Source organism: Leuciscus leuciscus, assembly GCF_965113295.1.
Source record: "Leuciscus leuciscus genome assembly, chromosome: 9".
Taxonomy (NCBI): domain Eukaryota; kingdom Metazoa; phylum Chordata; class Actinopteri; order Cypriniformes; family Leuciscidae; genus Leuciscus; species Leuciscus leuciscus.
This window is the reverse complement of record NC_138733.1, coordinates 17,770,629-17,787,857: the sequence shown is the minus strand read 5'-3', so window position 1 is coordinate 17,787,857 and position 17,229 is coordinate 17,770,629. Positions and strand designations below refer to the sequence as shown.

The 17,229-nt window shown below is 37.3% G+C and overlaps 1 protein-coding gene across 1 annotated transcript in view; it reads left to right on the top strand.

Annotated features, from left to right (window-relative positions):
* The first annotated feature begins 6,429 nt into the window (after positions 1-6,429).
* Positions 6,430-17,229, top strand: part of esamb (endothelial cell adhesion molecule b) — a 36,736-nt gene continuing 25,936 nt past the window's right edge. The window contains exon 1 of the mRNA XM_082179601.1: positions 6,430-6,847. Coding sequence (XP_082035727.1) covers positions 6,778-6,847 — 70 coding nt within the window. The 5' untranslated portion in view covers positions 6,430-6,777. The remainder of the gene's footprint in view (positions 6,848-17,229) is intronic.

Sequence of the window (17,229 nt, the reverse complement as noted above, 5' to 3'; positions counted from 1 at the left end):
CGGAGACGGTTGTGTCCTTTCCTGAGACGGTGGTGTCCGTGCCGGAGACGGTTGTGTCCTTTCCGGAGACTGTGGTGTCCATGCCGGAGACGGTGGTGGTGGTAGTGATGATGATGATGTCCAGGCCGGAGACGGTTGTGTCCTTTCCTGAGACGGTGGTGTCCGTGCCGGAGACGGTTGTGTCCTTTCCAGAGACAGTGATGTCCGTGCCAGAGACGGTGGTGTCCGTGCCGGAGACGATGGTGTCCATGCCGGAGACTTTGGTGTCCATCCCGGAGACTGTGGTGTCCATGCCGGAGACTTTGGTGTCCTTTCCGGAGACTGAGGTGTCCGGGCCGGAGACTGAGGTGTCCGGGCCGGAGACGGTGGTGTCCTTTCCGGAGAAGGTGGTGTCCGTGCCAGAGACGGTGGTGTCCATGCCGGAGACGATGCTGTCCATGCCGGAGACTTTGGTGTCCGTGCCGGAGACTTTGGTGTCCATCCCGGAGACTGTGGTGTCTGTGCCGGAGACTTTGGTGTCCTTTTCGTAGACTGAGGTGTCCGGGCCGGAGACGGTGGGTGGTGTCCGTGCTGGAGATGGTGGTGTCCTTTCCAGAGAAGGTGGTGTCCATGCCGGAGACATTGGTGTCCGTGTTGGAGATGGTGGTGTCCTTTCCGGAGACGGTGGTGTCCGTGCCGGAGACTTTGGTATCTTCCAAAGATTTGAATTTTGGGGCAATTTTTTCTTTTTCACAAAGTTTCGTCATGCAAGCATGTGTGCAAGTATTTAAAACAAGGGTGTTACAACTAGTTGTGCCCCGCTCTCCCCTATCCCTGGGGGTACGTGAGGTGACAGAAGGGGGTACGCGAACAAAATGCTGAGTTTTGCGTTCATTTAATTTTACCGCACCTTAAAATAACATTAAAACTGAGCATATATTTCTAGAAGGTAAAATGCTGTAAATCCGATCAAATTACCTCATCTTTTGCAGTCAAAACTGACTGCATTCACTCAACAATGCTGCCTTGGCTAATCGCGCTATAGCCTACTGTCATTCTCGACCCTGTAGCCTACCTTTGTAAAATTGGGGATTTAGCACTTACTAGCATGAAGAACAAGACAGACTGTGCATAGAGATCAATTTAAGATTTAAACTCTCTTCGATACAAAAACATATACCCTGTATGAGTTCCTGTGTGTAATGTAGATCACATTAATCGAATATCCACACCACTGCAAATGTGACATTAATTGTATACAACAGTTCATCAAACGAAAGGTATTAAAAATTCAACAAATAAATAGCTCCACGAAAGCCACAGCAGAACAGCAGCACATAGCAGTGTTTGTGAATGAATCTGCGGCTTTGAACAAATCGTGAGAGTCAATGCTTCAATGATTAATTCATAATTACAGCCACTTGCTTCGTTACTGAATGAATGAATGACTCGATGACTCACTCATAAAGACAGTGACTTGCCGCCACATAATGGCGGTTTTAATTTAATATTTAAAAGCGTCACTTCGTTTTTTACCATCATTGCATATTTCTCTACTGAACTTTAAAAAAAAAAAAATATTTAAAGCATTATTTATATTATAAAGGAATTTTTAAAGGTAAAAAATGCACTGGAAAAATCGATTTAAGGGGGCAAATATTAATTGCCCCTTACTGAAAAAGGTGTGACTGCAGAGAGGGGGTACACAGAAGGATGTTAAAAGCCTTAGGGGGTAGCCTACGATACTCTAAAAAGTTTGAGAACTTAACTGTACAAATGGTAGCTAATGTTCCCCACCTTGGCCTCGCTGTGAAACGGCGACCATTAAACCCGTTTTTTCGGGTTTTGCAATTGGAAAAAGGAATTGCAAAAAAATCAAAAAATTAATAATAATAAATAAATAAACAAAATAAAATTCTGCGTTGTCAAACATGTTGGGGACGATTTATCTAGCCTACTTACAATAATGAGCTTCTTGTAAGCGCCGTCAGCATGTCACGCGGAAACAAAACAAACTGACGACTCTGAAGTTGAAAAACGTAAACATTTCTTAGTGATTCCAAACTTTTGTTTATTATATTTGTGTAAAATATATTTTATATTACATATTAAAATGATATAATAGCCTACCATTAGCCTATCATTTTATCAATAATTATACTTAGGCCTATTTAATAAATTTTTGTTGTTGTTATTATTATTGTTATTTTAATATTAGTAGGCTGTATTTATTGCTTGTTCTGACAAAAGTAGGCCTATATAGGGTCAGTTGCTTCCAGGCTCCTATGCCCCATGTCTTTGTTTACATGAGCTGCACTGGATCAAAAACTCACAAAGTGAAATGTCTGGATTAATGGTTGTGTAACATCACTGAAATCTATAGTTTTATATCGGCAGAGTGTTCTATTATTATGGGAGTGGTTAAATGTCAGTAAATCTGTGTATGTTTGGCTTAGAGTTTAAACGGATTTAAAACCATTTATTGTACAGATTGAAATTTTACACAGTAGCCTATCCTGTCCCAGTTGTCAAACATTTATATTAAGCTAGCCTAAGTCTTTTAGAAATATCTTTCTCTGAACTGCACTTATAATGACCGTCTTTCCTTTGGAAAATATTATGTGCAGTGTTGAATTTTTTGAGAGTCTACCTTGACCACTAGGTGGCAGAGAAGACTCACCAAATATTTTATTTGTTCAGAAATGCAAAGGTTCAAATGAAAATGTTACATCTTTTTTTTTTAGTTAAAAGCTATAAATAATTTTTTATCTTTAAATAGACAGGTAAAAGAAAGGTACCACCAAAATAATAAATTCTATAGAAGCCAAATAGTGTAGGTTTATGTTAAATCCTAATTATTATTATTATAGAAAATGTTTTGTTCTCATTTTATGTATTTACGTTCTTGCCTGAACTACTTTTATAAAAACAACATAAATGCAACTACAGTGCCCATTAAATGAATGGAAACAAAAGGCTATTGGCTTAAAGGGTTTGTTCACCCAGAAATGGAAATTATCCCATAATACTCCCCTCAAGCCATTAGGTGTGACTTTCTTCTTTCAGCCAAACACAGTTGGAGTTATGTTTAAAAATATCCTGACTCGTCCAAGCTTTATAATGGGAGTGAATGGTACCTTAGATTTTGAAGCCCAAAAAAAGTGCATCCAACCATCATAAAAGTAATCCATACGACTCCAGGGGGTTCATAAAGGCCTTCTGAAGCGAAGCGATTTGTTTTTGTAATAAAAATATTAATATTTATAAATGTATAAACTATAATCACTGGCTTCCGGTAACGGCCTTCCGCAAGTTGAGAAGAGTGACCTCTGACCCTTAACCATGACCCTGAGTGTTCAATGCCATGGAAATCCAACTGGATATTATAAAACTGAATGTGAAGAAAATGTTGTCACGTTGCAATATTTTTCTGTCAAATTTAGTTTTGCACGCACATTATGAGCAGGTTATCCTGTCTCCCTCTGTGTTGCATACACAACAATGACAGCCTGTAGAATCTTTGTATATATTGTCACTGCTTCATCAATCAACAACCCTAAGATCGGATCATTTTTGCTCTTCTCTCTGAAGCAGCGGTGGTGACAGCATCTGCCACTCTCTATTCTCTGTTTTTAGACACCCACAGACAAATATATTTCCTAGTATTGTATTCCATATTTTGCTAGTTGTAAATCTATATTTATACTATAATATCATATTTAAAAGGTGTTGGTTGTGTGAAAGTTCATTTGACTTTGCCCAAGGTATTCAGTTGTTTTATAAATTTCATAATTTAAAATAAATTAATGTTGCGATTTGAAAATGATTGTCAGGAAATGGAGCTAATTTGTACGGCAGGCTATAGTTTATAACTGAATAACTGAAGCGTACACCACGTGTTTGACCTTCCACCAAAACTTATTTGACCATTTTCTCTTAATCACAGTCTTTGTGCCAGACACGTTGTACCTGTAGTTCCAAGTTAGATGTAAAGCTCAGACAAGACAATCAAAGACCTGAGCTCACCAGTCCCCAATAATTGAGCAGTGCTAATGCATGAACTTCGGATGTGTTTCTATGGCAACCGGCCAATTGGAGAGGGTGAGAATGAGCTTTGCTCAGGGTCTGTATGCCGTCTCCTGTAGCCTATACTATAGCCTAATATCACAGATCAACTTATGTCACAATGCATTCGCCATAATTGGTTGCACCAATTCAGTCTGAAAGAAACGTACACTGAAAATCATTCTTAGGTCAAATATCCTAACCATAGAAAAATCCCAATTAGGATGCTGTAGTCCGATTTTTAAATTGTAACCAACAAACAGATCAGGTGAGGATGAATGCATTGTTTTTATAGTTCAAATGAACGTACAGGAAAGAAATTGTTTTGTGGTTTAGACCCATTCACCCACTGTAAAAAATATATTTTCATGATTTGTTATCACAACTTTTTATCTTTTGGCAAATCAACTTAGATAATATGGTTCAGATAACATAATTTTATATAAACAATCTCCATTGTATTAACAAAAAAAAATTCATTTCAATGAACTCAAATTGTAAGGCAGCCAGGTAACTTACTTTTTTTTAAGTTAAACCAACAATATTTTTGTCCTAGGATGCAGTGCAGAATGAGTTATTAATGTGCTTGCACTTTTGGTTTTGTTGCACGTTTTGTTGTTGTCTTATGCAGGATGAATTTATTAGTTGATTTTGTGCGTGTTTGGTCCTGGTAAACCCAGTGTTCTTTAAGGACTACCATCTTTAAGGACTAAAGATGGTAATTTTAATTTTTCATTTTTTAACTTAACTTGTGGGGAAATATTTTGGTCCTGTATGAGGAAAACAGCTTATAAATTATAATCCAAATGATGTTTAAAAAAAAATGCAAAAAGTTTTCTGTTGGGATGTGTTAAAGGGTAACGTTAGGGTTAGGGGATAGAATAGGGGAAAGTGGGGTGAGTTGTGCCAGTTTTTACTCAAAGTGACTTTAAAGTGAGGCCATGGCAGTAATGCCTTCAACTTAAGGATGTACATATATTTCAGGATGTGGTGCATCCCTGAGAACAAAAACTTTGGATCTGAAATAAATTGTTTCAGAAATATAGCTCTTGGGAAAAAAGTGGTCTCATGGCACAACTTGCCCCTGGTGCGGGGGAAGTTGTGCCTTTGGGGGAATACATTGGGGGTAAATTGTGCCAGTGATTTCTGAAGTAAAACAGAACATTTTAATGTTATGAACCGTAATGCTATATGAAAGCAAGATAAAGTCAATACAAAATTACTCATTTAAGGTTTATTTAGATATTGTCACCCTGGAATACTATAGCATGTGTTTTTCCTTCTATGGTCAATTGCATAGGGATTTTGTATTGAACATAACTCTGGATCACAGTGTCATAGAGACAAGGGGGCGGGCTCATTTTACTCAGACGACCAATCAGTCTCTCAGGATCATTGTGAAGCTATCAAGCTACGCCCTAGCAACCATTTAGAGCACCATAGCAACACAATATATGATATTTGTGAATCATTTCAGGCAAAAAGGCTTTGGCAATAGATGCCTGTTGACATAGCGCTGTCTGTCAATTATGTAACATATAAGAATAAAGTGACTAGGCTAATTTCTAAACATCCTATTGTGACATAGGCCACTTAAAAACGGAATAAAACTTCTCTTTAATAACATAGTGCAAACTTAAAACTGAAATCAGTGTTAGCTAAATTTAACAAATAGCAGGCAGGCCTAAGTCAAACAATGATGAGGCATGCCCATCTCCTCACTTCTCAAGGTTATCCCCTGTGAGTATATAGGTCTAGGTGGTCTGGATCTGGCACAACTTAACCCAGGCCCTTTGGCACAAATCACCCCAAACCCACAAGTTTGAAAAACTAGCATGATCCAGCAGTTAAGAGCTAACATCATGCTAACTGTATAGACTCATTGTGTAGCCTATAGCACTAAAACATGTGTGAAATGTTTTCAAACTTGTCTATAATTGTTCAGACACTACAATCAAAAAACCTTAATCATAGAAATGTTACTTTGAAAGGGAAAAAACACTTTTTTGCACTAAAATGTCCTTAACTCTCATGCCATGTGTCTCTCTTCTTTGGAGGACGAGTAAAAGTGATTGCTTTTCAAAATTATGTGGTCACATGACCAATTTCTTCTATGGTTCTATGGATTATATATATATATATATATATATATATATATATATATATATATATATATATATATATATATATATATATATATATATATATATATATATATATATATATATATATATATATATATAATAAAAATTACAATAAAATAGTTTTTGGATTAATTGGCTATTCCGGGTAATGCAGAGAGGGAATGATCGAGGAGCTCGTAACACCTGTAAAGGGAAAGGGGCGTGGCTTCATGCACACATGATCTAGACTTGCTAGTGGAAGGTGACAGACTCGCTTCGTACCCTCCAATAACTACTAAAAACTTCAGTTATGAATGAAAATACTTGACTAAATATCCACAGAGTTCATTTTAAGGAAGGAAGCACCGAAGCTTTAGACAAAGAGCACTTCTCCAAATGTCTGAGCTGCGCGGATGAGAGAAGAGGAGGGAATTTACAAGCTTGACTCGGGTTCTTCTGTCGGGGTTGAATGATTTGATCTACTCAAACAAAATATTAATTTTAAAGAGCGAGGGAAGACAGAAGACAGCTCATGCAGAATACGAAGAGCGCGAGAGTATCACTAGATGCTGTATGAGTTGTCGCGCGAGCGGGCGCTTCGAGAGGAGCGATGGAGAGGCTGATGGACTGGAGACCTCCAACATTTCTTCTGCTTCTCACCTTACTGTGGGTGTTTCCAGGTGAGAGAAATATCAACTTACTCATACAGTAGAAATAGCTTCTAAATGAGCAAATCTTACGTCTGTTGATGGTGTGATGAACTGAGAAAGTTAAAAGAGGCTGTATCATTATTGAACTCTCAGATCATATTTATTACATAGATTTTGTTTATATTACGTGATTACATTTTTCTTATACAATAAGATAACTTTAACATTGTAGTGTTTAATAATGTGTTAACATTCAAGCAAAATTTCAAATAAGTTGACATTTGATAGTAATAGCTAACATCAATAATAGTGCCTGTTCTATTTTTTTTTTTTTTTGTGTGTGGTTATGAAATATTATTTTAGAAGTTTTAAACAGATATTTACTTCTTACCAACATATTTCATCCTGAAGTATAAAGCCATGCTATTCATTGCTTATGGGAAGTCATCACATGACTTGAATCTTGAAATTCCCTTATACAGTATAAATAAGGTGTTAAAATGAAGATTGTTGACATGATAGAGCCATTTGTAGCCAACGCCTGAAAGTAGTGACAGTGATTCCTGGGACTGTGATATGACCATTGTCCTCCTGACTAATCTCCAACAAGCCTCAAGTCAGAGGAGCTTGTAATCCGTTGATTTTTGCACGCAAGAACAAGGTACGAATTCACTTTTAGTGCTGGCTGACGAGATTAAACTGTGTCAGTGTGCTGCAGTTTTTCCTTTAGAGCTCCAAAACTCATAATTCTTGTTTCCTTGACAAGGTTGAATATAACAAAATTGCATTCACATGCCCTCATAACCTTTGTGATGTTTTGAAATGTAGTGAGATATATTAAACAGGTATTGGTTGCTTTGTCAGGGTTTTGGTCTGTGTTTCCAACATGGCAAGTTGCTGATGTGGTGGTGTTTTCTGTACCTCCAGGGAGGCACCATTATGGCATTATATGGAGAATGCGCCATATAATGGTGAAACTGCCAAATGACATTGCTGCTGCCTGCAAATCTTTAGTTGTTTTGAGTGACCTGTCTTGATGACCCCCAAAAGAATATTGCCACCTATATGCTGCCTTTCAAAATTACTACACTGCACATTCACTTTTATCTGGTAGCCTGTAGAATATAGCACCTAAGTAATGACTTCATATGTTGACAAACCTCAAGGTTTGAAGGTGTTCTGAAGGTTGCATTTTATATGTAGACTGCAAATTTAGGCACAGACCCTTATTTATTAATAACAATAAAACTTACGTTTGGCTTATTAGTGCCTGCTGTCATCTTAAAATTTTCTGAAAATGAAAATGCCCAGGATTTATATGCCATTTATCCAGCGTTTTTTAATCCATACCAGCTTAAATACACTCCACACCGATTTAAAGGAAAAGCCCCACAGGAGATGGCTTAAGTCCCTTGAACAAGTATTCAGTTGTGATCAATGTGGCTCTCTAGTCCCTGGGTTACATCTACTTGTGATCGTACAACCTTTGTGCAAATATCTTAACTGCTTTCCTAGAATGTACAAGGTCAATTGTGATTATATTTTCAGAGAAGATAGTTTGAAATAAGTCTAACATTTAATACTCCCCATACTTATGTCGTCCTTACCAATCAAAAATGTTTTAAAATACTTGTTTTCTCTAAGCTCGAAACCACCTGTAGCAAATTGCAGGATTTTTAAACAAACTGTTTCATCCTCTGAAAACCCGGAGGTGGATAATCAATGGCTGTAATTGAGTGCGGATCACTGGGCCTTCACAACAGACATCATTAGAAACAGTAATGCTCACCTACCAGAGGCAATTATGTTTGCCCCCTGCACAGCAAAGAACATTTTAATAACGGCAAAAAAAAAATCCATGTTTCAATTCATTAACCCTGACACCAATCTATTGTTGGAATCAATCTTTTGATTTGTACTGATACAGATCATTATAAGATCGATTTTGGCACTTAGGCGTAGATTTTACATGATGGTGGTAACAGTTTATATCACTGTAGTGTATAATTTGGGGAAAAAAGGTACAATTTAAGTAACCTTGTGACAATGCCTATTTTTGGATAATTGAGTGAATTAAATACTTCACAAATAAAACTTAATCATTTGATTACTTTCTCTTTTTTAAACTTGGATGGAAGCAAACTAAAACATTGGATTATTCATAACAAATAAATGAAAGTGTGACACTGCAAGAGCAGCTGCACATTATGTAACATTTGAGCTAAAACAAAGACTTAAAGGAGTCATGAATTGCATTTCTTTATAATGTTTCCTTAGGTGCACTTATAATGTTGGTATGATTTTAACATCAAAATTGTTATATTTTAGAAATTAAAGGCCATTTTCTACCCTGATTTTGGCCGATTTTGGTCGCTCTGTTTGAAGGGGTGTGTCTGCTGAGACTTCAGTATAAACGCCTACTGCTTTGATTGGCTAACATCTTTGCATGTGAAATAAGTATTACACGTGGAACTCTCTCAAAATCTTTACTACGTTTTTACTGTTACAGCTGTCGAAATGAACTAATTGTGAAAAGTGTTGATTTAGATTTAGATCTACTCCCATCAAATGAAAGGTTGCAGCGATGAGCATTGTAGCCTATGACAGATATGTCAGTTGAGCGCATGAATGCAGCGATCTCGTCAATGTAACTCAATTTCTGGAATACTTTCATGATCATAACTAACAGTGCGAACACTGTGTAAAAAAGAGATTCATTGTGCAGTGTAGACAGTGTCATTGATTATAACTGGAGTTTTGGCAAGAGTCTCAGTAACTGCTCCAGTGATTATAAAGGGAGGGTTCTTTGATCACTTTCTATAGATAATTTAATCAATTGAAATAACAGATTATTTTCATTCTACTAAGTGAAACAATGTGAAGCTGACCATTTAGTCACTGACTTAGTTTACTTACACTAAACAGCAAGACAAAGAACATCTGACTTTACATGAATCGTTACATATCAGATATCACTGATCACAGACTAGGCATTAGAATGAACACGTTTACTTTCATGTTGCGGCATTACTGTCGTGTCCATATCTTGCAGTAAAAGTCTGTTTGCAAACTCTGCACCGAAATGCGACTGATTTGCCTAAGAATCCACAGTGAAATGTACCGAACAAACAAGTAATGCTCTACTGAGACATTCACATGTAGTTGAAAATAAATAATCACTTTCCTAGCATTAGGATCCTTTGGAAGAGATCCGCGGATCTCTCCTCATCTCACTAATGCGCCAGTGGGCCGGGCCAAAGATGCGATGATGCATAGAGATGCATAGAGATGCATAGAGATGCATGATAGCAATAAGGCATTAATCTGATTCTGCAGAGTTGGTCTTTCATCACACTATTACGTCATAATGTGACAAAATCCAAAACAAGTCGATTTCGGAGCTTGGCTTCAATAAAAGCTGTTTTGGGACTAACAAGGAAGTTTTGAGTTCTGAAACTTACATGATGTTTTTATATACGATGACCTCTTGCATGTTAAAACATCAAGGAAAACTTGATATCTCAATTCATTACCCCTTTAAAATGGTAAAGCTAATATTATAAAAATAATTCTGAATCTAAATTCTGATTGGACGAGCCACAGCTCGCCTGGAATTTAATTTTTGTATGTTGTGCTATTGCTCTGCGTTGTGTAGTGCCTAATAACATTTTATGTTGACATTTGTGGAACACGTCCCAACGTATTTTTGCATTACTCCCTTTTTTCCGTTGCTTTAACATGTGATAAGGTCCTTCCCACTATCTGTGCGAATATATCTATGATAGTATATACAATATATAAATATAAGTCTCTATTGGATGGCATGTTTCTGCAGTCCTATTTACATATATTTTGAATTCCCTATTTGGCCGGCTGTTTTTGCTTCAAATGTTACTTACACTACAGTGTCTTTTACTCTGGATGTGCTGCTCTTATGAACTCCAGGATTTACCAGAAAAGTATATGGCTGAAAACCATTATGCTCACATTCATCTGTCAAGAAACAACCTGACAGATCTGAGACAAGAGATAGATTCAGCTCTCATTAATGCTTTAGATCATCTCATGTAAGTGCTGCCATATATCACACCTGCAGCCCTGTTGCCCTCCCCCTCTCTCTGCCACCTGCGGGAAGTAGTGCAGTGAAAAGAACTGACGCCCCTGCCATACAGTTTCTCAACATGATCCTCAAATAATTATAATTGCAATCTGTTTATAAACTTGCATACAATTTCAACAGCGGACCAACATGGCATCATAGTTGCACTTCCCTTGAGAGCCCGCTGCATGTTCAAAGGTGCTGTTGTGTCGCTTTCCGAAGCGTAGGCGAGGTCGACGCTGTTTTACAGCAGGTGTAAGTTGGGAGAGTGGATACAGTAATGAGGATCTCAGCCATCTAAATGAGGCCATGGGTCCTCTAGGCACACTGCTGTGCGCCTGTGTGGGCTTCAGAGACACCTGGGGAAACTGCAAACTAGCTGACCATACACTCCAACGCTTTACAGCATATGCCATAGGCACTTCTATAGCATCATTATATGATCATAGTATGTTTTATGAGGATTATTGAGAAGAAATAGCTATTTCAGTGGTATTAGACACAGATAAGCTTATCCTTTCGTTAGGATGGACAGTTAGATCAGCTGTCAAGGGCTATATGGACCCTTTTCACAGACTGATGATGCGTTTCCACATTGTAAATCTAGCAACAACTAAAAAATTATATATATATTTTTTCATGTTTATTATAACACTAACTATACTGTTAAATTACATTGACATTAAATTACAGAAAACTGATGCTGCTGCGTAAGTCTTTCTAATACAACATTTGACATCTTTCGCTCTTCTGATCGATCTCTTGATTTTTTGTACTCTTCTGCAAAGTCATAAAAGTGCTATCATGGATTTCTTTATTTTGCTGTTGGAGCAAATTGGAACGTAAAAATTGCATTTGTTGTAGTATCCATTTATCATAGTTTACCCAACTATGACAACTTTCGTTTCTGAGAACCCCGGAAAAGTGAATAGGGTCCCTTGATCTAAGCACTACAATAACACGTGATATTACATGTGTTATTTTTTTTAGCCAGTGGTTTGTAGGACTAATGTAGTGAAATTGTAAATAATCCACCCAATATAGTGAAATATATAGAATTTAGTCAATGCTATTCATTACTGTACATGATCCTAAAGGATGTACATGATCCTTTAGAGTCAAGATTTGTCCTAGAGGTACGTAATCCTCGTTACCCTGGATAGTCTGAGGGGAATGGCAGGAATCTTGTTTTTTTTAGGAGGTGTGACCTGGATTTAGGCATGCTAGACCTGGTCGAGCGAGGCTAATAAGGGCCTAAAGGATCCGATCCGGGCCAGCCACCTCAGAATACACCAGGAGCAGCTGTTACACCTTGCAGATTAACGCCACTGATTGTTTTAAGCTTTCATCTGCCTTTCCCCCCTGCTCTCACTGTCCCTGATCTGCCATGGAGACATCCGTTCTCTTCTCTCTTATCGTGATGGAGCATAACATCTCACCCCCATCTCTCCTGAGCTCTTATTAAACTTCCCCCTGCCCTACTGCTACATCTGTGCAGCTGATCCACATCCATCTGTCCGTCCTTCATCGCAGTGACTCAACGTGATAGACATCTTGTGAGGGGGGCCGCATGTGTTTAACTCTTATCTATGAGGGCTTTTTATTATGGCATCCCTCTGGTAGTTGTAGCAGCAATTACTCTGATGTGCCCGAGGATGAGGAATAGCAATATGAGATAATATCTGAAGTTGAACCAAGGTTGGCCATGCTGTGCACCCATCACTGCAAATGTAATTAGAGAGAATAATCAGCCATGATGGGGCCTGAGCTCGCAGTCATCTGTGTGGGGCAGCAGTCAGCACCTGCAGCATGAATCACAACAATGACTTCATTTTGGATCCCCAAATAGCAGTTAAAGTTCCAAAGACAGTAATTATTAGATCCGAAATTAAGCTACATCACACAAGCAAGAGTGCGTATGTGTTGATATACAACAACATCATGTGTGTGAGTGTAATATATACAGCACAACAGTTTTATAAACTGATACTTATATTTTTATAAACTAATAAAAACTAATTTGTTGGTGAAATTAATATTATTTTTTTTTAATAAATGCTGTTGAACGTTCTATTTATCAAAGAATGCTGAAAACAGTATAATGATTTCCACACAAATATTAAGCAGCACGACTGTTTTCAACATTGATAATAATAAGAAATGTTTCTTGAGCACCAAATCAGCAAATTTGAATGATTTCTGAAGGATCACGTGTCAGCTTTGCCATCACAGGAATAAACTACTTTTTAAAATATATTAAAGGTAGGGTAGGCTATTTTGGAGAGGCTAGCAATAGCAAGCCATCTTTGAAAGCATGAGATTCCACCCTCAAATGGGATATTAAAGGTAGGGTAGGCATTTTCGGAGAGAGGCTAGGACATAAACAGCTCCGGGTAGAATATCATGGGTTGCCATCTCGTAATTATGGTTATGACATGGCGTGAACGCAGCATAAGCTCGCTGTTTTGGTTTAGGAGGAACTGTAAAAGGCGGCTGCTGTGTGTTTGCGGCTCTCTGTGACTGTCTCTCTAACTCTGCATAGCACACACGGAGGTATGGAAATACGTATGTTGACAGGCAGGTAGGACATTGTATCATTGCATTCGGAAAAGAGTTTCAACCAGAATAACAAAAAGTGTTTATAAAAAAATTGCCTACGCCACCTTTAAAATACAAAAAAGTTATTTTAAATTGTAATAATATTTCACAACATTACTGTTTTTGCTGTATTTTTTAATCAAATAAATGCATCCTTAATGACCATAAGAGACTTCTTTCAAAAACAAATTCTTACTGATCCCAAACAGAAGCATTTGTGTGTCTGTGTACAGTATGTATGTATGTATTTATATTTTTGTTTTTTTAAATATAGCATTTTTTTTATGTTATAAACTACTCAAAAGTTAACTTGGGCTCCATAGCAAATGCTTCCAGCTGAAAATTATTTGTCATCTTCAAAGTTGTGTTACCTTCTCATTTCTATGTCAGGCCTCAATTTTCCCCAGCTTGGTTGCTAAATTGATGTAGTCCCAGTTCCACGCACAGAGCAGCATCTGTGAAACCTGCTTGGACCTGATAAGCCCGGCATCCTAGTCTGTGGAGGTTTGGAGTGCTCTACATTCTGCTGTGGAAATTGTGCTGTGTACATTGGGCTCAGTGAGTTTATTAACCATTTGCCCTTATTAATAGTTTGATTGTCAAAGTTTGTAACATAAAGCCTGATAAATAGCAGTGAAGTCAGCAGTGAGCTTCTGTTATGGTAAAGAGGAGCTCACTATTTTGCTTTACAATTGAGAAGTAAGCAGGCTACTTGGGTAGTGTTTTTTTTTCTAGAGTGCCTTACATTTATCTCACCTATGTAAACAGCTTTCACATAAACGTGAAGTACCCTGGATATTTTCCTCTTCTACATTCAGAATTTCTGTTAAAAGTGTAACTTTGCCAATTTTCAACCCGCTTTGTATTGTTATTACAATGTCTGTTGTGTATTTAAATGGAAAAAGTTTACTCATTCTCTGTGTTGCATGGACAGAGAAATTCACGTTTATTCACGTTAGCTCCAGGGGTTTAGTGAAAACGGATTATACTTCCGTGTTTTTGTATCCCGACCCACGGACAGTCGGATCGACAGAGGGTTATTAACAGAACAGTTATTGTAAGGGTAGGTTTTTCACTGAAAATTGTATTGTACTATGTCTACTTTTTAAACCACATTATGGTGAAAATGGAAGTCTATGCTAACAGCTTTCTTACCTGTACAGCGTTTGCTTCGGGTAGTTGGGTGAAACTGACAGAATCCTTCACTGTGGAAACCAAAAGTAGCTCACTCCTGCTAAACGTTTAGCCTACTCTTTGAATTCTTGCATTCGGGAACAATACAAGTCGACACCATTATGACTAAAAGTTTGCATAAATGCTTTTGTGCCATTTTTGCAGTGGTAAGACTTAGACTTTTTTTTTGACAGGCATGCCTCAGCGTTGTGTAATACAATATATATTTTTTATAATACAAAATCATTATGGAATTCATTATTACTGTTCTTTTGTGTCAAAAGTTTGTATGTTTTATTTAGTTTTTATAAAAACATTGTTCAGGAATCTGAAGCAGAATCGCTAAATTCTTTGTGATTTTCTAAGTGAGTGTCATTTTAATATTGAAATGCATATCTCCTCAGGCTTCCCTCGTAGACTTAACATGGACTATCTTTGTGGCAAATGAAGTAGCATCTATTATTTCTGAGCAGCAGACTGTTACTGTCAAGCAGAGAAGTGAGATGGAAAGGACCATTAGGAATATGTTTGGGAAAATGTGTGGCTGCAGTAAATGCTCACTATAGGGTATTTAGTTATAGCAAGATCCGACTTTTCTCTTATTTTATGTCATTGTTTAGTTGAACATGTCTAATGCGAATAGCTCAAGCTAGTACATCTCAAATGCAATGAGAAAACATTGTTGAAGTCAAAGTGAACTGATGGTGTGATCAATTATTTAGGGGAACATGTTGCCTCACCAGACCCCTGCGTATACTGTGAGGAATTGTTTGGTTGTTGGAGGGGAAGTGTGCTATTCTTTTTCAATTAAAATAAAAAATGACCATCAGGTATATAAAATAGGTTTTCTGTCCAAAAAATAGGGCAAAGGATGCACAGCCCTTTTAAATTATTTCCTTCTGGCAAAAGAGGACATCTATCCATCATAGCTGGTGTGACAAATTTCCATTCATTTCAGTACAGATGGCAGTTGACAGGTTAGTTTTTTAGACAGACTTGTGCGTTTTCCTCTTCCTGATCCATTTAAATATTGCATTTTTATTGTAATAGTTCCAGATAATATGTCTTATTTTAAAATGTTGGCTGGTAACCTACATAACCAAGAGTAGATCTGCTGAAATCCTCCATAGCATGTGAAAAGGGGTTTCCACCCACTCTCTGAAATATTAGCAATGCCTAATGCAATTGTACAGGGAATTGAAAAGTCACAGATTAAGAAATGTTGTTCGTTAAGGCCAGAATCGGCCTGTCTTCTTCCCCGTAAAGACAGCTTGGGCTGGTAATGGGATTATAGTGTGAAGAGGCAGCTTAGCTACATGGCCTAAGGAACATTGTCCAATCCCCTAAGGATCCACAAAATGCCCCTGGAAAAAGTAGTCGGGGGAACGGTCATCGCTCCTGCTCACACACACTCGCATAATATAACCCATTTACCATAATCGTACTGAATGCTATTGTCTCTCACACCACAGAACGACAACAGCTCCCTGAAATAATGCTTGCAGAATTGACACTTGACGGCTTTATGAACTGACTTGGCCAGCCTTATTTATTATGTATTAAGTCATTTATATTAGGTAACTCAAATGATTAAAGGGGTGATTGATTATGATTTCACTTTTTTAACTTTAGTTATGTAAAGTTGCAGTTTGAGCATAAACAACATCTGCAAAGTTACAATGCTCAAAGTTCAAAGCAAAGGGAGATATTTGCTTTTAAAGAAATCACTTTTTAAGGACTACAACTGGTTGGGACTACACGACATTCCTCCCGAGTCAGTGACATCACCAACCCTAAAATTGACATAAACCCCGCCCTTGCTCACCCTCAAAAATTGTCAATTTTAACATGCTATATAAAAATATCTGTGGGGCATTTTGAGCTAAAACTTCACATATACACTCTGGGGACATCAAAGACTTAATGTACATCTTGTGAAAAGGACATTATACCACCCCTTTAACAGTTGCTGTTTGCAGAGAGAAAGGAAAATTGCTGCTTTTAAACAACTGATCATGTTTGCTCTGTGTTATTTTAGTATTATTATACTATTATATATATATTTTTTATTATTTTGAATTTGCTATTATTTTGAATTGTGTTATTTGCCTTTTGTCATATTTTTTATATATATGTATATATACAAATATTTGTATGTAGCGTTCATTTATTTTATTTCAGTTTTAGTCATTTTAGTACTTTTAGTGCAGTTAGTTGCCATGGCAGCATTTCTTATTTTCTGTTTTAAGGCGAGACACAGGCAAAAACACAGTTTTTTTCAGATTATTGGAAAGAAAACATCCAAAATACTCTTTTGATGCATCTTTTAAAGCACCTATCTGTTTGCGTCTGTAGATTTCAGTTACACTACTTTTTACTCTTTAAAGGCCGTTTTCTCAAAATGAGTTTTTTTCTCCTGCACTGAGCCAGAAATCTCCACTTCAGTAGCACTTACACACACCAAACTTTATAGTTTTATTCCTATCTATATTCTGAAGGTTTTTACTGAGGGGTTTGTTCAAATATAATTTGCCTGATTTTA